At 35.2% G+C, this 27,500-nt stretch overlaps 1 protein-coding gene across 2 annotated transcripts in view; it reads right to left on the bottom strand.

The window, feature by feature from the left end:
• Positions 1-27,500, bottom strand: part of LOC125680406 (sialin-like) — a 47,771-nt gene that overhangs the window by 8,846 nt on the left and 11,425 nt on the right. For both annotated transcript variants that reach the window (XR_007371941.2, XM_048919985.2), the window contains exons 3-11: positions 15,269-15,354; positions 12,959-13,052; positions 10,135-10,280; positions 8,059-8,146; positions 7,801-7,890; positions 5,703-5,836; positions 5,356-5,505; positions 1,440-1,572; positions 201-346 (exon numbers count right to left, since the gene is read on the bottom strand). Coding sequence is in view for 1 of the 2 variants with exons in the window: in XM_048919985.2 (XP_048775942.2) it covers positions 201-346; positions 1,440-1,572; positions 5,356-5,505; positions 5,703-5,836; positions 7,801-7,890; positions 8,059-8,146; positions 10,135-10,280; positions 12,959-13,052; positions 15,269-15,354 (1,067 nt within the window). In the remaining variant the exon portion in view is untranslated. The remainder of the gene's footprint in view (positions 1-200; positions 347-1,439; positions 1,573-5,355; positions 5,506-5,702; positions 5,837-7,800; positions 7,891-8,058; positions 8,147-10,134; positions 10,281-12,958; positions 13,053-15,268; positions 15,355-27,500) is intronic.

The raw sequence follows: 27,500 nt of genomic DNA, 5'->3' as shown, positions 1-27,500 counted from the left end.
GATGATATGAGTAATAATCTGACTGTGAGATGAGGTGATGTTTTAATGGATGATATGAGTTATAACCTGACAGTGAGATGAGGTGACATTTAATGGATGATATGAGTTATAACCTGACTGTGAGATGAGGTGATGTTTTAATGGATGATATGAGTAGTGACCTCACTGTGAGGTGATGTTTTAATGAATGACAATGTAACCTGTGGAGCAATATCCAGATGGTTGACACTGAATCCTCCCCAGGCAAAACCTCCAAGTCCTACAGCAATTGTCAGGCAAACAATGGCCGACACTGGGGTCATGACATATCCAGCGGCTACCATAAACACCAGCTGACACAGGAAAGCTAAATCACGGAAACAACATCACAGCTCACTGATAACTCAGGATCTTTAAATACATTTCATTACAGGCAAAACTGATTTTAAATTACATGTAATTTAATTCAAATTTCATGGAACAAACTTTTGAGTATATATAATGAAGACACACAATATATACACACATATAAGGCGGTTTTCTGGGAGTAAAATTTTGACTCTGAAGTGTATGTTCGACTTATTATGTGTATACCACAACCAGAATTTTTTCTTGCCACACAACTTGTGAATTGTGACATTTGATGGTTTTTTAATGTGTTATCGTCGGTTTAATCAGTAACAAATCACCATGAGTGATTGTTTGAATATCTATATTATAGCTTTAAGCTACAGTAATTTATTGATTATTCAAATATTTGACCATGCTTTCTCTGAGGAATGGCTTGACAAAGAGCACCCCCTAATATCAAAGAGCTCAGCCAGTGAACATATCATTTCAGGTATCAAATTTCATGTGGTAAAATCAGAGGTCCAATCACCATGCTGAAGAGACAAAAAACTAAACTCTGTAAAATTATATTTGTATTCATTAAATGTATTTAAGATATGGAGTTATCAGTAATAAAGATCAAGATTGATGTTCAGAAAAAATATACATCAAAGAGAAACAACTCTTGCTAGAAAATAGGTGTTGAGTCGATGGGCAATCTGATCAAATATAAGGGGGTCAATGTCAAATAATTGAAATTCCTAAAAACTTCTCTGAAAAACAGGTTTCCGACTGATACACAGGTAGTCTTATGTGCGAGTATATAAAGTATAAACGACAAAATCAATTGAAAACAATAACTTTCTAATAGCATTAATATAATACAATCAGAAATGACCAGTGTGACTATAGATGTATTCTCATTAAATCTTACCTCCACATGTGGCTAGTGGGACTATAGATATATTTTCATTAAATCTTACCTCCACATGTGGCTAGTGGGACTATAGATATATTTTCATTAAATCTTACCTCCACATGTGGCTAGTGGGACTATAGATATATTTTCATTAAATCTTACCTCCGCATGTGGCTAGTGTGACTATAGATATATTTTCATTAAATCTTACCTCCACATGTGAAAATTTTCCTAATAGCAACAACTGATATTTGGCAGCGTGCCAGGAGATAGTCGGCCAGTAACCCACAGCTCATCACCACCACACCCATCACAAAGTAAGGGAGAGCTGCTAAATACCCAGCCTAAAATAACCATACTGTACAGTGCAATGCAGAACCAATCAATTTTATGCTTTAGCATATATGCTTGAATGCTTTTTCATCTCCTGAAATTGAAAAATTTAACATCTCGGGGTGGAGGTGTATTGTTTTTTAATCTGTCTCACTGTCTGCAACTTTAAAGTACATACATACTAACAATCAAGATTTTTTGCTTCCAAACTAACATGGTTATAATGTATCTATAATGACAATTTATAAAGAATGATGCAATATAGACTATTTAATTTCACCTCAGATGAAAGGGACAGGTCGAAAGTTGTAAGTTTACTCTTGCCTAATTCAACTCTTGGACATCTTTGGTTGGCCATATTTGGATAATGAATGCATTTCACACACCTTCTTCACACAATGGCATCAGTAAATTCTGAAATCTAGTTCTTCATCAACTGTAGACGAATATTAGGACCTCTCTAACTAAATTCATTCTGCTAAATTGTACGTAAACACTAAAGGGTAGTTAGATATGAACAGATCCAAGTATTGTAGGAAAATATCATATGGTATGCTAATAAGACAGTCATGTGGTAAGCACTCAGCTCGTTTCAGAAAGAAAGTGTTTAAAAAAGACAGGCTATATATTTCAATACTATTTTCATTTATATCTCTACAACCACAGCTTTTTGTATGCATAGCTAATGAAGTTTTTTGTTTCATTCTATTCATAGAATACCTATGTATTGATACAATATAAGTAAAATTTTTAGCGAGGATTTAATTTTGGCATTATTAGCGAGAGTGATGAGGTCGCTAAAATTGAATATCGCTAACAATTACTCCATATCGGAGGTAATAGCCATCTTCCTTGGAATTATAAAGTCGCTAAAATTAGCTCTCGCTAAATATATATAAATCACTAAATTTGTGTCTCGCTAAAAATACCACTTATACAGTATCCTTACTAGAATCTAGCATATAAATTGGAACACATGTACCTTTCATTTTTGAACAATATAGAATAGAGACTTCATATTTGGTGAACTGCAAAGTCAATCTAATTAAAATAAGACTTCTTAGATTCGCACCATAAACTCTGCACAAGATTAACTGTATAGTCAACACAAAGATTAAAGTTCAAGGTCATTCATTCAGCTCAAATTTACACAAAGATGGCCATGTTCGTTGACATAGTGTTTCACAAACATGTCTTCAAGAAAAAAAATCAGCAAATCTAATCTACATATAATTAAGATCTAAAGAACTTTGACATAAGACCCACAAGCTTAGAAACATTCCTCTGATGATTGACAGAATTAACATGGACAAGACTACATTTCCATCTTGCAGGGTTTGAGATACAAATGTTAGGTAAACTCACATGGATAGCAAATCTGCTCAATTAGGACACAAAACAATTAACAACAAGAAATGTTTTAGAAACATACATGCCCCCCATGGTGCAAAATCCAAATGGCTATTCCTGTACAAGGAACTATGGACTTCCAAATCAGCATGAGAAATGCGCGATTAATTTTTAAATAATTCTTTGTAAAATATTTAAAATTTCTTTTAATATTGAATTTTGATACATATTAACAGATACAACAAATATTTAATGGTTTGAATGCCAAATGGTTTGACCTTGACCTTTGATCATGTGACCTGAAGGTCAATAGGGATCATTTACTCTCTAAGGGCAACCCCTGTACCAAGTTTGGTTGTTATCAAGCAAAGGGGTCAAAAGATATTGAGTGGACAACACATGGGGTTAAGACCAGCGGTTTGACCTTGACCTTTGACCAAATGACATGAAGGTCAATAGCGATCATCTATTCTCCAAGAGCAACTCTTGTACCAAGTTTGGTAGTTATCATGCATAGGGGTCAAAAGTTATTGAGTGGACAACACATGGTCTACCACATTGGGGAAAGACCAGCAGTTTGACCTTGACCTTTGACCATGTGACCTGAAAATCAATAAGGATCATCTACTCTCCAGGGGCAACCCCTGTACCAAGTTTGGTTGTTATCAAGCAAAGGGGTCGAAAGATATTGAGCGGACAACACATGGTCTACAGACCGACCGACAGACCGACAGTTGCAAAACAATATGCCGCCTCTTTTTCAAAGGGGGGCATAAAAAGTTATAATGCAGTTTTCCTAAATCCCAGCAATACCCTTCATATATCTTCATTAAAAATTTGGGTTATTACAATTGCTGATATAAATTTATGCATATCACAAACTAGTTTTATTTCCCATTTGTATATATTAAACATAGTGCAGCATATTTCATCATTTTATAATTTTTTCATTCAATTTTTCTACATACATGAACATGAATCACGTTATCTACTTGAATGTTTCTACTTTAATGAATTTCTACATCTAATATTCACATACTAATTCCTTTATTACAAACCACCCAGACTGATTGTGTATTGGGTGAATTATCATTGATGAACATCAATTAAACTACTGTGTACGGGGAAATGGTTGCCCCGCATCATTTTAATCTATTTGCATTTCAAAATGATATCGCCCAGGTTTATGTTTGTCCAAAGCCTTTTGCTCCTTCTCTTTTAAAATGAATTTATATTCACCCAGTTTTAAATTTGCCAATCAGAATGAGGGCAAAAACAGAGAAAAATAAGAGCTTCGCAAGATGGGGCATATCTCTCACAATGAGTGTCTACAAGTTTTTTCAATGAAGTTCCATAGTGACCTTGACCTTTGACTACAAAACCAATAGGGTTCTTGATAACAAAGCTACACGTGAAATATCAAAAAATGTGGTCTGTAGAGTGTCTACAAGTTTTACCCTTTGACCCCTAAATCAATAGGGCTCTTCCTCTCCTGATAACAGAGCTATGTGTGAAAGCTACAAACCTACATGTGAAGTATCGCAAAAATGTCGTCTGCAGAGTGTCTACAAACTCAGTGTTACAGTCACACACATACTCACCCACACACGAACTGTCTCATTACAATACAATACAATGAATTGCAAAAGGGGATAATATTTGAAATTCACATGACTAACCCCCAGAAACAAGCTATTAAAGTTCTTGCAGTCTTTATTTTTGTATTTTTATGGCTATAATCAAATTCAAAATATAAACAATGATGAATATTTGTGAGTTTCTTCTATGCTATGTAAAGTCTCTTTTCATATAGAATTTGTTATAAAATAAAGAAAGAATTGACGATATGGATACAACAAATTATGAATACAACAAAGTTAATCAACAGGTCCCCACTGTAACTAGATTTTCCTTTACAAAATCTATTGTTTTTCTAGAGCCTCTTTATTGGCACAAGGAATTGTTGTGTTATTTGCCTGTTGCAGTGGTTTATTTCATTTTCCACAAGAGCCTTGATAAAACCTTTTGTATAATTTACATCAGGCCATAATATAATATTTTGGACAAAACTATAACTGTCCTAATAAGACCCCCATAAGGTGCACTAGATGGCAGGAAATAATGAATTTGTACTCGTTGAAGAATAATTGGTTTTTAAGTTATACTATGAACAATGACAACATAACACCCCTCCCCCCTTCAAAATGGAAGAAATATCCATGAATTCTTAGAATATTAAAATATAATATCAATCAAAATAGCAGGTGCACAGCTTCATTATTCACGTAAAGTTTTAATCAAATCTGTTCATCGGTGTTAAAGGTACAGTGTATACTCTGGATAAATAATATCTATGGATGGACAGAAAGACAAGGTGATTCCTGTATCCCCCCAAACTTTGTTTGCAGGGGCATAATCAAGAAAACCACAGTATCATTACTTACACTTTGCAAGTCAAAATTCAGCGCATACTTCATGAAGCTGGGTAGTTCAGTAAGCCATGTGTAGAATCCCCAGTTCTCAGCAAAGTGAGCGGCTACAATAGCCCACACTGCCGGAGATCTCAGGATATCCATCCAAGGAGGAAGCAAGTTCTTTACATGAAGACGAAAAACATCAAATACACCGAGTAGCGTATCATCATCAATGATTACATACATAAACAGGAAATACAACACAAATTACACAGGTCTGAAATCAACAATAAAAGGACTATCGTTGATACGATGATGATATTGCATGGTACATTATAGCCTGCTTTTAATTAAACCCATGTCTATTTTTTCATTACCTCTGTTTGTTCCTCTGTGTAGCCTATACTGGACTGTATGTACTCGAGTTCAGTGTCCGTAATAGTGGAGTGTTTAGCTGGACTCTCAGCGATAACAAAACACCAGCATACAAACCACAGTATAGCGAGTCCACCTACAACAAACCACAGTATAGCGAGGCCATCTACAACGAACCACAGTATAGCAAGGCCACCTACAACAAACTACAGTATAGTGAGGCTACCTATAATCACAGTATAGTGAGGCCACCTACAACATACCACACTATAGTGAGGCCACCTACAACCACAGTATAGTGAGGCTACCTACAACAAACCACAGTATAGCAAGGCCACCTACAATAAACCACAGTATAGCCAGGCCACCTACAAAAAAACCACAGTATATTGAGGCCACCTACAACAAACCACAGTATACATGTAGTAAGACCACCTACAACAAACCACAGTATAGCGAGGTCACCTACAACAAACCACAGTATAGTGAGGCTACCTACAACAAACCACAGTATAGTGAGGCCACCTACAACAAACCACAGTATAGTGAGGTTACCTACAACAAACCACAGTATACATGTAGTAAGACCACCTACAACAAACCACAGTATAGCGAGGTCACCTACAACAAACCACAGTATAGTGAGGCTACCTACAACAAACCACAGTATAGTGAGGTCACCTACAACAAACCACAGTATAGTGAGGCCACCTACAACAAACCACAGTATAGCGAGCCCACCTACAACAAACCACAGTATAGTGAGGCCACCTACAACAAACCACAGTATAGTGAGGCCACCTACAACAAACCACAGTATAGCCAGGCCACCTACAACAAACCACAGTATAGTGAGGCTACCTATAATCACAGTATAGTGAGGCCACCTACAACATACCACAGTATAGGGAAGCCACCTACAACCACAGTATAGTGAGCCCACCTACAACAAACCACAGTATAGTGAGGCTACCTACAATAAACCACAGTATAGCAAGGCAACCTACAACAAACCACAGTATAGGGAGGCCACCTATAACAAACCAAAGTATAGTGAGGCCACCTACAACAAACCACAGTATAGCAAGACTACCTACAACAAACCACAGTATAGCCAGGCCACCTACAACATACCACAGTATGGGGAGGCCACCTACAACCACAGTATAGTAAGACCACCTACAACAAACCACAGTATAGCAAGGCCACCTACAATAAACCACAGTATAGTGAGGCCACCTACAACAAACCACAGTATAGTGAGGCCACCTACAACAAACCACAGTATAGGGAGGCCACCTACAACAAACCACAGTATAGGGAGGCCACCTACAACAAACCACAGTATATCCAGGCCACCTACAACATACCACAGTATGGGGAGGCCACCTACAACCACAGTATAGTAAGACCACCTACAACAAACCACAGTATAGTAAGACCACCTACAACAAACCACAGTATAGCAAGGCCACCTACAACAAACCACAGTATAGGGAGGCCACCTACAACAAACCACAGTATAGGGAGGCCACCTACAACAAACCACAGTATAGCCAGGCCACCTACAACCACAGTATAGTGAGCCTACCTACAAGAAACCACAGTATAGCGAGGCCACCTACAATAATCGGGTACTCACTACAGGCTTTACATAAATACATCGAGGAATATCAAATCCATGAAATCAGATCTGTATATTGTTTCCATTATATAACAGTTCAATGTTTTGCAGAGACCTTCATAGACGTAAATGTCTCATAGCAACAAACATTACAAGTTATGCCAATTAACACAAACCAGATTTGAAAATCTAAAAGTTACTTTTTGACAGCAAGAAGGCAGATGACTTACAATATATATCATGGATCGATCCCTTTTACACAGACATCAATCATGAAATGAAAGGAATTACTATTTTACACATCAAGCAGTGGCCAACACTACCTTCATCTTAATCTAATTACAGGTCCTCTTGACTTCCCATAAATCCATTTAAAATTTTTTTTGTATACACAATTAATATCATGATAATTAATAATGAAAGCTATATACATGTACATGATGTACACATTTATGACATGATGATATTAAACATACCAAATAAATAGAAGATAGATTGCCACTTGTATCCAGCAGAAAACATACCGCCTGATACTAACATGGAGAACACTGTGCCAATGTAGGAACCTACAAAGTAAAGGACGGACTTTATCAAATACCAATTAAAAGAGTTCCAGTAATTAACAAAAAGTGAATACTCCAAAACTGCTTGTTTAATGGTAGGCTGAATAAAATATTCAGATCCATGATCAGTTCATGTTACAGTGGACGAAAACAATAATGAGAAACTCAAACCTGAAAATGCGAAGGCTGCCAATCTCGTTTTTTCTAAAGGTGGTGCCCATTTGGCCCAAATAGCATGAATAGAGGGATAAGTAACCCCCTAAAATAACAACGTTTTGTTTAGAAAACAAAGAAGTCTCTCTCTCTCTCTCTCTCTTGAACCAGAAGTAATTTCACAATGAACAGACACATGGCACTCTTTCATTTTTCTATCATGTTAACTTCCAGTCCATGATGATTATGAAATGCAATGATGGCATGACTTTGACTTTTGACGTTACTTTGAACTTGGTCCTTTGTTAAATCTCAATGTCATCAGTGTTTTGAATTACAAAAAAAATGTATGTATAACTTTTTCTGCTGATGACATTTTTCAAACGAGAGCAAATGACCTTGGTTCAGTGTCAGGACATAATTTCATGTCATTAGCAACCTTTGAATAAAGTGTAGACATGTAGATTTAATGATTATATGCTACAAAATTAAGACTCAGACACACAATTTTATTTCAATCTTGGCGATCTTGAACTTGAGCAAATAACTAGAATTCCAAATCATGAAACATCTCATTATTTAATATTAGTTATATTTGTGGAAAGCATTAGCATTTTATGTTTCTTTGTTAAAAAGTTATGACCTGCATATGAAAATAAACCTTTTTCCAGTGTACTATTTCTATTCTGTGAAGTAATTACTGTATAGTTGAGTTTAGCATTATCAAAGGGGTGTAGTATGATTATTGTAAAGTTGACTTTAGGGGTGTAGTATGATTATTGTTGTGTTGAGTTTAGGGGTGTAGTATGATTATTGTTGTGTTGAGTTAGGGGTGTAGTATGATTATTGTAATGTTGAGTTTAGGGGTGTAGTATGATTATTGTAATGTTGAGTTTAGGGGTGTAGTATGATTATTGTAGTGTTGAGTTTAGGGGTGTAGTATGATTATTGTTGTGTTGAGTTAGGGGTGTAGTATGATTATTGTAATGTTGAGTTTAGGGGTGTAGTATGATTATTGTAGTGTTGAGTTTAGGGGTGTAGTATGATTATTGTAATGTTGAGTTTAGGGGTGTAGTATGATTATTGTAGTGTTGAGTTTAGGGGTGTAGTATGATTATTGTAGTGTTGAGTTTAGGGGTGTAGTATGATTATTGTAATGTTGAGTTTAGGGGTGTAGTATGATTATTGTAATGTTGAGTTTAGGGGTGTAGTATGATTATTGTAGTGTTGAGTTTAGGGGTGTAGTATGGTTATTGTAGTGTTGAGTTTAGGGGTGTAGTATGATTATTGTAGTGTTGAGTTTAGGGGTGTAGTATGATTATTGTAATGTTGAATTTAGGGGTGTAGTATGATTATTGTAATGTTGAGTTTAGGGGTGTAGTATGATTATTGTAGTGTTGAGTTTAGGGGTGTAGTATGATTATTGTAATGTTGAGTTTAGGGGTGTAGTATGATTATTGTAATGTTGAGTTTTTGGGTGTAGTATGATTATTGTAATGTTGAGTTAGGGGTGTAGTGTGATTATTGTAATGTTGAGTTTAGGGGTGTAGTATGATTATTGTAATGTTGAGTTAGGGGTGTAGTATGATTATTGTAATGTTGAGTTTAGGGGTGTAGTATGATTATTGTAATGTTGAGTTTAGGGGTGTAGTATGATTATTGTAGTGTTGAGTTTAGGGGTGTAGTATGATTATTGTAATGTTGAGTTTAGGGGTGTAGTATGATTATTGTAATGTTGAGTTTAGGGGTGTAGTATGATTATTGTAGTGTTGAGTTTAGGGGTGTAGTATGATTATTGTAATGTTGAGTTTAGGGGTGTAGTATGATTATTGTAATGTTGAGTTTAGGGGTGTAGTATGATTATTGTAGTGTTGAGTTTAGGGGTGTAGTATGATTATTGCAATGTTGAGTTTAGGGGTGTAGTATGATTAATGTAATGTTGAGTTTAGGGGTGTAGTATGATTATTGTAGTGTTGAGTTTATGAGCATAGTATGATTATTGTAATATTGAGTTAGGGGCGTAGTATGATTATTGTAATGTTGAGTTAGGGGCGTAGTATGATTATTGTAGTGTTGAGTTTAGGGGCATAGTACCTCACAAAGTCCCTCCAGTACACGGACAGCAACCAGCAGAGCTATTTTCTGTTGAGCACAAAATGGTGTGAGGATGGTTAACACTGCAGTTATAAACACTCCACCCCCAAACAAAAACTTCCCTCCAAATCGATTCGCAAGAAAACCTATCAAAAAAATAAAGTGTAACTATAGTACAAATGTGAACATCAAACAGGCACAATTACACCTGTTATATCTTTCTCTGACTAATTAACATATAAATGAGTCTATGCAGTGCATCACAATGTAAAACTTCAAGTCTTTATTCAGTACTGTGGGTCCTGAATCCAGTAAATGTGTAGTACACCAAGAGATGTGCATGATATCAAAACATTTACATTTTCAATGTTTCTGCCTTTGATTTCTCATGCACATGCAGCAGTTGTAATTAAAATGTGTATGAATCTTGATGAAAATAGTACATGTACGTCTATTCTAGTGGCTGGGAATTCTGACAGAAATGAAGAGAATGTGAATAGAAGAAATGAAAGAAAGCAGAGGTGAGCAAGCTCACATACTCCATGCTCCAACACTGCTTGACAATGCCTCACATAATGAATGGTAATGTTATGCATTACTGCAAGAACAGGACAGACGGACTCAAAATTCTAAGTTCAATAGGGGCATAACTCCCAGGAAATTATTGAATCAAAATTTTCTGAGAATATGCACATCTACATAGTGTGTCCTTATTAACTACAAAGTTTCACGGAATTCTGTTGAGCGGTCTCAGAGGAGTTGCACTGACAAGAACAGGACAGATGGGCTCAAAATTCTAAGTTCAAAAGGGGCATAACTCCCAGAAAAATTATTGAATTAGAATTTCCTGGGAATATGTACATCTACACAGTGTGTCCTTATCAACTACAAAGTTTTATAAAATTCTGTTATGCAGGTTTCAGAGGAGTTGCACTGACAAAAAAAAGAGGGACAGATAGAATGGCAGACTGACGGACAGATCAAAAACAACTTTGTTGCGTAGGGTATGATAAAATTCATTTTCCAAAATAGATGAGGGTATGAAATACAATGTCAGCATACTTTTCATTAAGAGTTGAGGCACTTCAGAAGTATGCCAGTGTGAAGCACCACAGTTCATACATGTATTCTCATGTATTTTTAAACATGAAAGTTTACCATTGTGGTTCTTGTGGCCTTGCCCTGGGGCTGGAGTTTGAATAAACTGCGATCCTACACTATATGACAATGTTTGCATATACAATAAATTCTAAATATCCTTTTATTTAACAACCTCTATTTTAACATTCATTTATTATGAGTCTTTTTTAGTATTGTCAATTTAAGTCTGTTTGAACTTGAGCCTGTGTCAGCAAGCTAAGATAGGGCCACAATAAATTTCAAATATGACAAAAGATTGAATTTAAGAAAATCTTTTCAATATACCCTCTTTCTAAATCTTAATTCTTTTTCAAGAAAAACCACGATTTCATTTTGTGAAAGACTGAAATACATTGTAAATGCAATCCTGTTTTGAACAATTCAAGTCCCAACTGGCCAGAGGTACAAGGTTTTACCATATATACTCGCCTATAAGTCGGATTTTTGGGAGTCAATTTTTGGTCCAAAACTCTATGTCCGACTTATAGGCGCGTCCTAAGAATATTGGTATTTTTCTGGACGGCGTAATGTAGTGTTTTTTAAACAACTCCGACAATTAATATTGACTACCACACAAATGATTATTGTTCACAAATATCTAGACATATTGTATTGTTTATGTAATTTAAAATTATGTATAAAGTACAGGTATTTACATACTTTTATCTAGTTAAAAATTATTTACATACCGGTAACTAATACTTTCAATTCAACTAATCTATCGTTTATCGGTAAAATTGAATTACGAACCCGATTTAATATTGAAATATTCATATGTATACCGGCTGAAACATATTTCATAAAAGATTGAATATTGTTAACAAATAATTTAGATCATCATTCTTGACTCTTAAAAACTCTATTGTTGATACAATGAATTACACCCGAATCCCACAATAACAGTTTTCGAGAGGCAAGTGCCACTAAGTAAACATGGTGTCAGGTACTGGTAATTAGGAGACCATAATTGCTTAAGTAAACAAGGGATCATTGTCCATAATAGATCAAGGGATGCGTTTAAACCCCAAACAGATATGGCTTGGATATTGAGCACCTCATAATTATTAATTTCTCAAAATATTTTTTGAAACATAGGTAAAAACACTAGAGCATTGACTTGAAATTGCCAACCGATTCTGACAAAAATTTGTACCGACTTATAAGCGGGTCAATGGCAAATTCCTACAAAATAATCTTAAAAAATACAACCGACTTATAGGCGAGTATATACGGTACATGGGAACACATGCATGTCTATAAATATCTTCTCAGGAATAGCAAAGTTATAATATTTCAAAACAATAATTGCGACTAATATTCTGAAAGCATCTTAGTTTAGAGCACTGTCTAGAACTACAATAAGGGGTAAGAGGTTTCATATTATCTAGAACTACAATAAGGGGTAAGAGGTTTCATATTATTATTTTTCTTCATCAAGAACAAATGTGACATAAGTAAGCAGTTTAGTTCATGGACCTCCTGTTTAGGATCATCTTCAACATACCATAATCCATCGTCGGAAACCCACAGTTGATTATGTTTCGTTCCTCTCTCCCAGAAAGAGGAACGAAGCGTAATCAACCATGGGTTTCCGACGGAGAGAGGAACGAAGCGTAATCAACCGTGGGTTTCCGACGATGACCATAACTTTGAGTCCATTTTTCTTCCATATTTTGATACATACCTCCTGGCAGCTGAGTAAAGATGTAACCATAGAAAAAAGCCCCCAGTATCAGACCTTGTTGTTTAGGACTCCAGTCAAACCCGGGTTCAATCAGCTGAAATAAGTCATTCATTGTACATTACAGCTTATTTACAACATAAAAACCTTCTCTGAAAATCAACTATATCGTACGTATTTATTCTATTGAGCGCCCCTACCTAAACTTTCTTTGCAGAGGGTATATTAAATAAGATCTGAGTGGATTATGTTATCATAAAGAAAAGTATAACAATAACTCAATTAGAATTTTAACATTTATTAAACATTTCTCAAAATCAAAATCTCACTGGAAATATTTCAACACATTGAAAGTACAAGGTAACTGCCCCCCCCCCCACCCCCCCTCCAATTTTCTAAGCCTCCTTGGCACTCTATAGAATGAATATGGTATACCAGAATGAGTCTATTAACAGTTTCTATTGTTTTACAATCCATCCAAGGCATGTACTTTTATCAAACATGCACTATCATTGATAAAATCACTACATGTAGTATTTTGGAAGATAAACTCTTCCATCTTGCCTTTTCAGATCGTAATTTTCACACATATATATATATATACACAAAATTAATCATGAGAGCCTCATTTTCCTATCAAAACAAACCGCCAAATATACCTGAAGATTTTCCAGGATAACAGGTGATTTGTAGTGCAACAATTTTCTTCAGAATGGCTCCATTGTTACTTACTATGCGGGATTCGTTAATAATGTTGTATTTTGTTACTTACTGTGTGGGACTCGTTAATAATGTTGTATTTTGTTACTTACTGTGTGGGACTCGTTAATAATGTTGTATTTTGTTACTTACTGTGTGGGACTCGTTAATAATGTTGTATTTTGTTACTGTGTGGGACTCGTTAGTAACATTGTATTTTGTTACTTACTGTGTGGGACTCGTTAATAATGTTGTATTTTGTTACTTACTCTGTGGGACTCGTTAATAATGTTGTATTTTGTTACTTATTCTGTGGGACTCGTTAGTAATGTTGTTTTTGTTACTTACTGTGCGGAACTCGTTAATAACGTTGTATTTTGTTACTTACTCTGTGGGACTCGTTAATAATGTTGTATTTTGTTACTTACTGTGCGGAACTCGTTAATAATGTTGTATTTTGTTACTTACTCTGTGGGACTCGTTAATAATGTTGTATTTTGTTACTGTGTGGGACTCGTTAATAATGTTTTATTTTGTTACTTACTCTGTGGGACTAGTTAATAATGTTGTATTTTGTTACTTACTGTGTGGGACTCGTTAATAATGTTATATTTTGTTACTGTGTGGGACTCGTTCATAATGTTGTATTTTGTTACTTACTGTGCGGAACTCGTTAATAATGTTGTATTTTGTTACTTACTGTGCGGAACTCGTTAATAATGTTGTATTTTGTTACTGTGTGGGACTCGTTAATAATGTTGTATTTTGTTACTTACTGTGCGGGACTCGTTGGTAACGTTGTATTTTGTTACTTACCGTGCGGGACTCGTTAATAATGTTGTATTTTGTTACTGTGTGGGACTCGTTAATAATGTTGTATTTTGTTACTTACTGTGTGGGACTCGTTAGTAACATTGTATTTTGTTACTTACTGTGTGGGACTCGTTAATAATGTTGTATTTTGTTACTTACTCTGTGGGACTCGTTAATAATGTTGTATTTTGTTACTTACTGTGTGGGACTCGTTAGTAACATTGTATTTTGTTACTTACTGTGTGGGACTCGTTAATAATGTTGTATTTTGTTACTTACTGTGTGGGACTCGTTAATAATGTTGTATTTTGTTACTTATTCTGTGGGACTCATTAGTAATGTTGTTTTTGTTACTTACTGTGCGGAACTCGTTAATAACGTTGTATTTTGTTACTTACTCTGTGGGACTTGTTAATAATGTTGTATTTTGTTACTTACTGTGCGGAACTCGTTAATAATGTTGTATTTTGTTACTTACTGTGTGGGACTCGTTAATAATGTTGTATTTTGTTACTCACTGTGTGGGACTCGTTAATAATGTTGTATTTTGTTACTTACTGTGCGGAACTCGTTAATAATGTTGTATTTTGTTACTTACTGTGTGGGACTCGTTAGTAACATTGTATTTTGTTACTTACTGTGTGGGACTCGTTAATAATGTTGTATTTTGTTACTTACTCTGTGGGACTCGTTAATAATGTTGTATTTTGTTACTTACTGTGTGGGACTCGTTAGTAACATTGTATTTTGTTACTTACTGTGTGCAGGGACTCGTTAATAATGTTGTATTTTGTTACTTACTGTGCGGGACTCGTTAGTTACGTTGTATTTTGCAACCATAGCCACAATCGCAATACTGAGGTTTGCTCTCAATGCATAGATGTTGCCTGCAAAAAACAAAATTTCATATAACTAACAGTTTTTATTTCATTCTTACCAAGACAAATGAGCTTAATTTCACTCAGATTTTTAAAAACATTCCATGGACCTTAACAATCAGCTGAGTATCACACAATGAAGAAATTAGATTACATATATTTCATATTGATAGTGTGAGAGTGCATCTTATAAACTCCAAGAACTGGATGTTCTTAGAATTTGTTGTCAAAAGGGATTTGTAGCATTTTCTTTGCTTGTGTGTGTGTGTGCATGGGGGGTGGGGTGCTAGATCTTGGTCATATGAAGACAATTTATGGTCATAATTAAGGCAATGTCTTGTATCAGCAACCTTTGTTTGTGTCAGAATATAGGCATCTGATGTGTTTTTCACCACAACAAACATTTATAGCAATCTTACCAGTGTCCTTAATGATGACCAAATAACCTTGGTTAAGGATCACACCACATTGACTAACCATGAACAACCTTAATGTCAAGTACATGTATCTGTCAATTTTTAGGATTGTTTCTATTGATTTTCTTTTTCTGTTATCTTGACCTTATCTTTTGTTTAAGGCCATGGCATACTGTTTGGTCATAGGCTAACTCAGCATACAGTATCAGCTTCCAGTGACCCTCCTTTGCAATGTTGTGGCCTGGATATAGTTATTTCAATTTTTTATTACAAGTGACATTGATCTTGACCAAATGGCCTTAGTTTGGGTCAAGGACATATTCTCTACTATAAGATTAAACATTCTTTTTGAAGAATTTATCGATGTGTAAACCGTGGACATTTTACTCACAAACTGAATAAAAGTGTGAAGCACTTTTATGTTAAGTTTGTGAGTAAAATGTCCAGAGTTTACACATCGATAAATTCTTCAAAAAAAAAAAGTTTGATTCTTATAATTCCAATTCTTCCCTGTATTATCAATTTTAAAAATTTGAATAGTTTCCCTGCACTATGTTATTTGTTTTCAGGCATGTATGTATACATGGCGTTTTTGAATTTATTAATGTGTAAATTCTCGCTTAGATTTATTTTTGTCCAATCAAAACAATTGTAACTAGTTCTAATTGTAACGGGGACCGTTACAGATGTTCCCCAAACCTCCCCCAATTAAAAAGTGATGTCCTTGTGAATCTATAGGAAAAAATCATTTTATTTTATCCTTTAATTACATGTAGTACGTTCAATATGGTCATTTCAGTACCAAGAAATGAAAGAAAGCGTTGCACGTGCATACACGCGCACGCGTGTATGATTCCGAATTTTTGTTGATGTCATTCAACAGGCATTTGTATCATATACCCACAGTATGAATTTCATAACGTTTCCACCAAATATAAGGAAGTTATATCGATTTTAAAATCGTCCAATCAGAATTCAGCACACGTGCATGCACGTGCTGAGCAGTAATTCTAACCACAGCAATTTGTAAGGAGTACCAAGATACATCTAAACCCCTAATATGAATAGAATTTGATGAAAAACAAAAACGTTATCGTCCTTTAAAAATTGAACATTTAAAAAACGTTGCACGCGCATGCGCGTGTGCGTTGGCATTTTTTGTTACACCAACATATAGATACACATATTGTCTACATATGCTGTGAATATCATCTCATTCGCTTCATAAATAAGATAGTTACAAACGTTTTAGCATTATCCAATCAAAATGAAGCGCACGTGCATGCGCGTGCAAATTGGTAATTTTGACCATGTAAATCAGTTAAGGGTCTCAATATCTACCTATGATATGAATTTCAAGCCATTTCAATGAAGAACAAAAAAGTTAGACTGATTCCAAAGTTAGCGTACAAATTTTGTAATGCGCGTGCACGCACCTGCGTGCGCGTGTAGACAAAATAAATATCATTTTTGATATCTACAAATGATATACTACCATCCTATTTAGGTTTCATATCGATCCCTTTAATATTCTGATTTTCCATTTTTTGTACCAAAATTGCAGTGCACGTGCGTGCATGCACGTGAAGACAAAATGACTATCACTATGCACATCTACAAACGCTATACTATCATCCTGGAAAGTTTCATATCGATCCCTTTTGTAGTTTCTGAGAACACTACCGGACAAAAAAGTACCGGAGAAAAAGAATAATAACTAGTTCTAATTGTAACGGGGACCGTTACAGATGTTCCCCAAACCTCCCCCAATTAAAAAGTGATGTTCTTGTGAATCTATAGGAAAAAATCATTTTATTTTAGCCTTTAATTACATGTAGTACGTTCAATATGGTCATTTCAGTACCAAAAAATGAAAGAAAGCGTTGCACGCGCATACACGCGCACGCGTGTATGATTCCGAATTTTTGTTGATGTCGTTCAACAGGCATTTGTATCATATACCCACAGTGTGAATTTCATAACGTTTCCATCAAATATAAGGAAGTTATAGCGATTTTAAAATCGTCCAATCAGAATTCAGCACACGTGCATGCACGTGCTGAGCAGTAATTCTAACCACAGCAATTTGTAAGGAGTACCAAGACACATCTAAACCATTAATATCAATAGAATTTGATGAAAAACAAAAACGTTATCGTCCTTTAAAAATTGAACATTTAAAAGCCGTTGCACGCGCATGCGCGTGTGTGTTGGCATTTTTTTGTTACACCAATATATAGATACACATATTGTCTACGTATGCTGTGAATATCATCTCATTCGCTTCATAAATAAGATAGTTACAAACGTTTTAGTATTATCCAATCAAAATGAAGCGCACGTGCATGCGCGTGCAAATTGGTAATTTTGACCATGCAGATCAGTTAACGGTCTCAATATCTACCTATGATATGAATTTCAAGCCATTTCAATGAACAACAAAAAAGTTAGACTGATTCCAAAGTTAGTGTACAAATTTTGTAATGCGCGTGCACGCGCATGCGTGCGCGTGCTGACAAAAAAACTATTATTTTTCATATGTACAAATGATATACTATCATCCTATTTAGGTTTTATATCGCTTCCTTCAATATTCTGATTTTCCATTTTTTGTACCAAAATTGCAATGCACGTGCACGCGCGTGCATGCACGTGCAGACAAAATGACTATCACTATGCACATCTACAAACGCTATACTATCATCCTGGAAAGTTTCATATCGATCACTTTTGTAGTTTCTGAGAACACTACCAGACAAAAAAGTACCGGAGAAAAAGAATAATAATAATAATAATAATAATAATAATAAGAAACAGAGTAAAAACAATATGTTCCCAAACTTTGTTTGGGGAACATAATAATAACTAGAAACTCATTACTAGTAATGAGTAGGTCTTCCGTTAGATCACTTCCGGTAAAGAGCTTTCTGTTCCTACGAAAACCATTTAAATATATCAGAAAATGTGCCTTAACAATGAATGAGAAATGTATTATCGAATTTTTTACTCATTTCTCGTAACTTCCGGTGATGACCGGAAGTACTTTTATGATGCGTTTTTCTATAAATGACAGCGACTCTTTACTGTCTATATTCCCTGAAAATTTCACCTCTCTATCTGAAAGAGTTCTCAACAAAAAGAAGTAGACTAAAGAAAGAAAAAGTAGTAGGTTACTACCGACCGGAAGTCAATTTTGAAAAACAAAATGATCCAAACTCTAGAAGTTGATACTTTTATTATGACATGTGAAAATCATATGAAAGACTTCAAATATACGCGAGATTTATGGTGACAAAGAGATGAAAAGTAAAAATGTATTTTATCAAGAAACCGGAAGTAGTTGTTTTGACTACCAACGGAGTCAATATTCTTTTGGCACTTTCAAAGAGACTTAATAAACTAGTATAGGTTTCAATTTACAAGAAAAAGTTTGAAATTTGCGATTCTTTCAATCACTTCCGGTGACGACAGGAAGTGACGGTCGACATGTTCAACCCTCTACTGCACGACTGCAAACGGAGATTTATAATTCCTGAATAATTGATGAACCTATATTTTACCTTTTCCAAGAAAAATGCTGGACAAAATTCCTTTTGAGAAACAGAAAATCGGCCATATTTTCCGACCGGAAGTGAATTTTGTAAAAACAAAAATAGTTATAGGAAGGTCCTTTCATAAGACATTATTCCTGAAAATTTCAAGAAAATCTATCCACCATCTCTGAGAAATCACTCGAAGAAATTGGAAAATCGACATTTTTCAAATACTTCCGGTATAGACCGGAAGTGACGGACGAAAAAATTGAATGTATGTGTACAATGGACTAATGTTAGTTGATCAACTCTACAAGTTTCAAGCGTCTATCTATATTCATTATTGAGAAACTGAAAAAACAAGGTTTGAATATGTCCACCCCATATCTCACGACCGGAAGTGGATTTTACAAAAATATTTAAATTTACACTAGACATTTATAATGTCTATAACATATGTAAAATTCAAATCATTAACTTGTTTTATGACCGAGATTTATGGCACTGAAAAATGAGAGAATGAATAGTTTTTCTTTCATATAACCGGAAGTTGGAGATTCAACTTCCGGTGGGGTCAATAGTTTTTGAGAATTAGAACGAGACCTAATAAACCGCTATAGATTTCAATTTGAAAGAAAAAAGTTTGAAATTTATGATTTATTAATCACTTCCGGTGACGACCGGAAGTGACGGCCGACATTCTTACTCCCCTACTGCACCCCTACAAAGTGAGATCTATTAACTCTGAAATTTTGGTGACTCTATCTTTTACCGTTTCTGAGAAAAACGATTGACAACGAAAACAGCTCATAAGCCGTATTTGCCGACCGGAAGTGAATTTTACAAAAATATTTGACGTTTCTCTAGACATTTATAGTGACTATAATATATGTAAAACTCAACTCATTAACTAGTTTCATGACAGAGATTTATGGCACTGAAAAATGAGAGAATGAATAGTCTTTCTTTGATATAACCGGAAGTTGGAGATTCAACTTCCGGTGGGGTCAACATTTTTTGAGAATTAGAACGAGATATAGTAAACCAAAGTAGGTTTCAATTTGAAAGAAAAAAGTTTGAAATTGATGATTTATTTGATCACTTCCGGTGACGACCGGAAGTGACGGCGACAAAAAATATTACGTGCATGCACCATAGAGAAAATAGATCTATCATCCCTGAAAGTTTCATTCGATTATCTTTAGTGGTTTTCAAGTTTACCCCCGGACAAAGTTTCTTTTAAAAACCGGAAAATCGGACGTATCTGACGAACGGAAGTGAATTTTGAAAAAATGAAAAAAGTGCCTCGAGGTACCATCGTTCCCTATAACCTGTGAAAGTTTCAGGAAAATCCATCCAACGGTCTCGGAGACGAAAGGGAAAAAAAAAAAAAAATTAATAATAATAATAACTAGATTCGATCTCGTTGCGAGCAACGAGTGGGTCTTCCGTCCAAATTTAGATGTGATTAGATAAGAATTTGACTGACATTTTCGTTCATAAATAATGATACAAATATATTGTCTAGACGTACAATTTAGCTTTGGTAATGTTTTACAAATATTGATCATTTAAATGTTATAAATTAAAGACTCTCTCTACCTCTCGGCAACTAATTAAAGGGGTCAGCTTTTTTTCGAGAAAAAAGTTAATGCTATTTACTGCGATACAGATTCGACTGATCAGGCGAGTCATGCCGCCCTGAGGCCTATTTTTTTTATATCATTCTAGATATATCTCGCAAAACTGAACAAATTTTGTTCTACATGTCCTATGGAAATTTTCTTAAGAAAAAAGTTATTGATTGCGACATTTATCAGACTGTTAAGGTGAGTCATAAGGCCCGTGGGCCTTTTTCTTGATATCGTTTGAAAGATCTTGCAAACCTGAACAACTTTTGGTCTACATGTTTTATCAAAAGTTTCTCCAGAAAAAAGCTATTGATTGTGACACTAATCAAACTCTTCAGGCGACCCAAGAGGCCCGTTCGCCTTTTTCATGATGTTGTTTGAAACATCTTGCAAAACTGAACAACTTTTGCTCTAGATGTCTCATTAAAAGTTACTCGACTAAAATGTTATAGATTACAACAATAACCCAACTGTTCAGGTGAGCCATGAGACCCACAGGCCTTATTCTTAACATCGTTAGTAACGCCTGCGAATCTGAACAACTTTCGTTCTACATGTCTTATCAAAAGTTTCTCGAGAAAAAAGTTATTAATGTTATTAATTGTGATACAAATTCGACTGTTCAGGTGAGCCATGACGCCCGTAGGTCTATTTTTTTTATATCATTAGATAGATCTTGCAAAACTGAACAACTTTTATTCTACATGTTTTATCAAAGTTTCGTGAGGAAAAAGTTAATCATTGTAACAAAAATTCAATGGTTCAGGTGAGCCATGAGGCCCATGAGCCCATTTCTTGATACGGCACGAAAGATCTCAATAAACTGTACAACTTTTGTTATATATGTCTAAAAAAAATATTTACAAGTATAACGTTATGCGACATTTATCACTGTTAAGGCGAGTCATAAGGCCCGTGGGCCTTTTTCTTGATATCGTTTGAAAGATCTTGCAAAACTGAACAACTTTTGTTCTACATGTCTTATCAAAAGATTCTCGAGAAAATTTTGTAATTGTGACACTGATCAAACTGTTCAGGCGAGCCATGAGGCCCGTTGGCCTTTTTCATGATGTTGTTCGAAAGATCTTGCAAAACTGAACAACTTTTGTTCAAGATGTCTTATTAAAAGTTTCTTGACAAAAATGTTATAGATTGCAACAATAACACAACTGTTCAGGTGAGCCATGAGACCCGCAGGCCTATTTATTAACATCGTTAGTTAACCCTTGCGAAACTGAACAACTTTTGTTCTACATGTCTTGTCAAAAGTTTCTCGAGAAAAAAGTTATTAATGTTATTAATTGTTATACAAATTCGACTGTTCAGGCGAGCCATGACGCCCTGAGGCCTAGTTTTTGATATCATTAGATAGATCTTGCAAACCTGAACAACTTTTATTCTACATGTCTTATCAAAAGTTTCGTGAGAAAAAAGTTAATCATTGTAACAGAAATTCAATGGTTCAGGCGAGCCATAAGGCCTATGGGCCCATTTCTTGATATGACACGAAAGATCTCAATAAACTGTACAACTTTTGTTATATATGTCTAAGCAAAATATTTACGAGTAAATAGTTATGATTTAAAACGTTGAGAAAAATGAGACACTTTTTTAAACCCCATTTTCGACCCCTACCGAGCTTCCATACTAGGCACTTCCGGAAATTTTGAAAATCCAGGTGCACAACTACAACATGTCGTCTAACATCACTGAAAATTTCAGCACTCTAGCTTTTATCGTTTTTGAGTTTTTGTCTGGACAAAATGGTCATCTGAAAATCGATAAAAGGGGGATAACTTCCAACCGGAAGTGATTTTTCAAAAATTGAAAAGGCGGTACAAACTTCAAATGGCAACGCATCAATCCTGAAAATTTGAAGCAAATTGATCCAGCCATCTCCGAGAAATCTTCTGCACAAAAATCGGTAAGGAGAAAAAAAAAGAATAATAATAATAATAACTAGATTCGATCTCGTTGCGAGCAACGAGTGGGTCTTCCGTCCAAATTTAGATGTGATTAGATAAGAATTTGACTGACATTTTCGTTCATAAATAATGATACAAATATATTGTCTAGACGTACAATTTAGCTTTGGTAATTTTTTACAAATATTGATCATTTAAATGTTATAAATTAAAGACTCTCTCTACCTCTCGGCAACTAATTAAAGGGGTCAGCTTTTTTTCGAGAAAAAAGTTAATAATGTTATTTACTGCGATACAGATTCGACTGATCAGGCGAGTCATGCCGCCCGGAGGCCTATTTTTTTTAATATCATTCTAGATATATCTCGCAAAACTGAACAAATTTTGTTCTACATGTCCTATGGAAATTTTCTTAAGAAAAAAGTTATTGATTGCGACATTTATCAAACTGTTAAGGCTAGTCATAAGGCCCGTGGGCCTTTTTCTTGATATCGTTTGAAAGATCTTGCAAACCTGAACAACTTTTGGTCTACATGTTTTATCAAAAGTTTCTCCAGAAAAAAGCTATTGATTATGACACTAATCAAACTCTTCAGGCGAGCCATGAGGCCCATTCGCCTTTTTCATGATGTTGTTTGAAACATCTTGCAAAACTGAACAACTTTTGCTCTAGATGTCTCATTAAAAGTTTCTTGACTAAAATGTTATAGATTACAACAATAACCCAACTGTTCAGGTGAGCCATGAGACCCGCAGGCCTTATTCTTAACATCGTTAGTAACGCTTGCAAATCTGAACAACTTTTGTTCTACAAGTCTTATCAAAAGTTTCTCGAGAAAAAAGTTATTAATGTTATTAATTGTGATACAAATTCGACTGTTCAGGCGAGCCATGACGCCCGCAGGACTATTTTTTGATATCATTAGATAGATCTTGCAAAACTGAACAACTTTTATTCTACATGTTTCATCAAAGTTTCGTGAGGAAAAAGTTAATCATTGTAACAGAAATTCAATGGTTCAGGCGAGCCATGAGGCCCATGGGCCCATTTCTTGATACGGCACGAAAGATCTCAATAAACTGTACAACTTTTGTTATATATGTCTAAAAAAAAATATTTACGAGTATAACGTTATGCGACATTTATCACTGTTAAGGCGAGTCATAAGGCCCGTGGGCCTTTTTCTTGATATCGTTTGAAAGATCTTGCAAAACTGAACAACTTTTGTTCTACATGTCTTATCAAAAGATTCTCGAGAAAAAAGTTAGTAATTGTGACACTGATCAAACTGTTCAGGCGAGCCATGAGGCCCGTTGGCCTTTTTCATGATGTTGTTCGAAAGATCTTGCAAAACTGAACAACTTTTGTTCAAGATGTCTTATTAAAAGTTTCTTGACAAAAATGTTATAGATTGCAACAATAACACAACTGTTCAGGTGAGCCATGAGACCCGCAGGCCTATTTATTAACATCGTTAGTTAACCCTTGTGAAACTGAACAACTTTTGTTCTACATGTCTTGTCAAAAGTTTCTCGAGAAAAAAGTTATTAATGTTATTAATTGTTATACTAATTCGACTGTTCAGGCGAGCCATGACGCCCTGAGGCCTAGTTTTTGATATCATTAGATAGATCTTGCAAACCTGAACAACTTTTATTCTACATGTCTTATCAAAAGTTTCGTGAGAAAAAAGTTAATCATTGTAACAGAAATTCAATGGTTCAGGCGAGCCATGAGGCCTATGGGCCCATTTCTTGATATGACACGAAAGATCTCAATAAACTGTACAACTTTTGTTATATATGTCTAAGCAAAATATTTACGAGTAAATAGTTATGATTGAAAACGTGGGGAAAAATGAGACACTTTTTAAAACTCCATTTTCGATCCCTACCGAGCTTCCATACTAGGCACTTCCGGAAATTTTGAAAACCCAGGTGCACAACTACAACATGTCGTCTAACATCACTGAAAATTTCAGCACTCTAGCTTTTATCGTTTTTGAGTTTTTGTCTGGACAAAATGGTCATCTGAAAATCGATAAAAGGGGGATAACTTCCAACCGGAAGTGATTTTTCAAAAATTGAAACGGCGGTACAAACTTCAAATGGCAACGCATCAATCCTAAAAATTTGAAGCAAATTGATCCAGCCATCTCCGAGAAATCTTCTGCACAAAAATCGGTAAGGAGAAAAAAAAAGAATAATAATAATAATAATAATAATAAGAAAAGTGAAAAATCAACAATAGAATAATAGAAGGGTCTTCCGCTGAAGACGGAAGACCCTAATAATAAGAAAAGTGAAAAATCAACAATAGAATAATAGAAGGGTCTTCCGCTGAAGACGGAAGACCCTAACTAGAAACTCATTACTATAGTAATGAGTAGGTCTTCCGTTTGTTCACTTCCGGTAAAGAGTTTTCTGATCCTACAAAAACCATTCAAATATATCAGAGAATGTACTTTAACAATAAATGAGAAGTGTATTATCGAATTTTTTACTCATTTCTTGTAACTTCCGGTGACGACCGGAAGTACTATTCAGATGTGTTTTCCTATAAATGACAGCGACTCTTTACTGTCTATATTCCCTGAAAATTTCACCTCTCTATCTGAAAGAGTTCTCAACAACAAGAAGTAGACTAAAGAAAGAGAAAGTAGTAGGTTACTACCGACCGGAAGTCAATTTTGAAAAACAAAATCATCAAAACTCTAGAAGTTGATACTTTTTATTAAGACATGTGAAAATCATATGAAAGACTTCAAATATAAGCGAGATTTATGGGGAGAAAGAGACAAAAAGAAAAAAGGTATTTTATGAAGAAACCGGAAGTAGTTGTTTTGACTACCGACAGACTCAATATTCTTTTGACACTTTGAAAGAGAGTTAATAAACTAGTATAGGTTTCAATTTGAAAGAAAAAGTTTGAAATTTGCGATTCCTTCAATCACTTCCGGTGACGACAGGAAGTGACGGTTCAACCCCCTACTGCACGCTTATAAACGGATATTGATTATCCCTGAATATTTGATGAACCTATATTTTACCTTTTCCAAGAAAAATGCTGGACAAAATTCCTTTTGAGAGACAGAATATCGGCCATATTTTTCGACCGGAAGTGAATTTTGTAAAAACAAAAATAATTATAGCAAGGTCATTTCATAAGACATTATTCCTGAAAATTTCAAGAAAATATATCCAGCCATCTCTGAGAAATCACTCGAAGAAATCGGAAAATCGACATTTTTTAAAACACTTCCGGTATAGACCGGAAGTGACGGACGAAAAAATTGAATGTATGTGTACAATGGACTAATGTTAGTTAATCAACTCGACAAGTTTCAAGCGTCTATCTATATTCATTATTGAGAAACTGAAAAAACAAGGCTTCAATATATCCACCCCATATCTCACGACCGGAAGTGAATTTTACAAAAATATTTAAGTATACTCTAGACATGTATAGTGTCTATAACATATGTAAAATTCAAATCATTAACTTGTTTATGACCGAGATTTATGGCACTGAAAAATGAGAGAATGAATAGTCTTTCTTTGATATAACCGGAAGTTGGAGATTCAACTTCCGGTGGGGTCAACATTTTTTGATAATTAGAACGAGACCTAGTAAACCGATATAGGTTTCAATTTGAAAGAAAAAAGTTTGAAATTGATGATTAATTTAAGCACTTCCGGTGACGACCGGAAGTGACGGCCGACATTCTTAACCCCCTACTGCACGCCTACAAAGTAAGATCTATTAAGTCTGAAAATTTGATGACTGTATCTTTAACCGTTTCTGAGAAAAACGCTGTACAACGAAAACAGCTAATAAGCCGTATTTGCCGACCGGAAGTGAATTTTACAAAAATATTTAAAGTTACTCTAGACATTTATAGTGACTATAATATATGTAAAACTCAACTCATTAACTGGTTTCATGACCAAGATTTATGGCACTGAAAAATGAGAGAATTAATAGTCTTTCTTTGATATAACCGGAAGTTGGAGATTCAACTTCCGGTGGGATCAACATTTTTTGAGAATTAGAACTAGACCTAGTAAAACGATATAGGTTTCAATTTGAAAGAAAAAAATTTGAAATTGATGATTTATTTAATCACTTCCGGTGACGACCGGAAGTGACGGCGACAAAATATATTACGTGCATGCACCATAGAGAAGATAGATCTGTCATCCCTGAAAGTTTCATTCGATTATCTTTTGTGGTTTTCAAGTTTACCCCCGGACAAAGTTTCTTTCAAAAACCGGAAAATCGGACGTATCTGACGAACGGAAGTGAATTTTGAAACAAGAGGCCCATGGGCCACATCGCTCACCTGAGTCACCTTGGTCCATATCAGAAGATTTTCCATATCTATTTGCATGTAAAACCGTAGTCCTTATTATGGCCCCAAACCTTCCCCTGGAGGCCATGGTTTTTGCAAACTTGAATCTACACTATGTCAGAAAGCTTTCATGTAAATGTGAACTTCTTTGGCCCAATGGTTCTTGAGAAGAAGATTTTTAAAGATTGTCCCTATATATTTGTATGTAAAACTTTGATCCCCTATTGTGGGGGGGGGGGGGGGGGGGGGGGGGGGGGGCATGATTTTAACAAACCTGAATCTGCACTATATCAGAAAG

The sequence above is a fragment of the Ostrea edulis genome, chromosome 2, assembly GCF_947568905.1.
Source record: "Ostrea edulis chromosome 2, xbOstEdul1.1, whole genome shotgun sequence".
NCBI lineage: Eukaryota > Metazoa > Mollusca > Bivalvia > Ostreida > Ostreidae > Ostrea > Ostrea edulis.
This window is presented reverse-complemented; position numbering and strand designations above follow the sequence as displayed.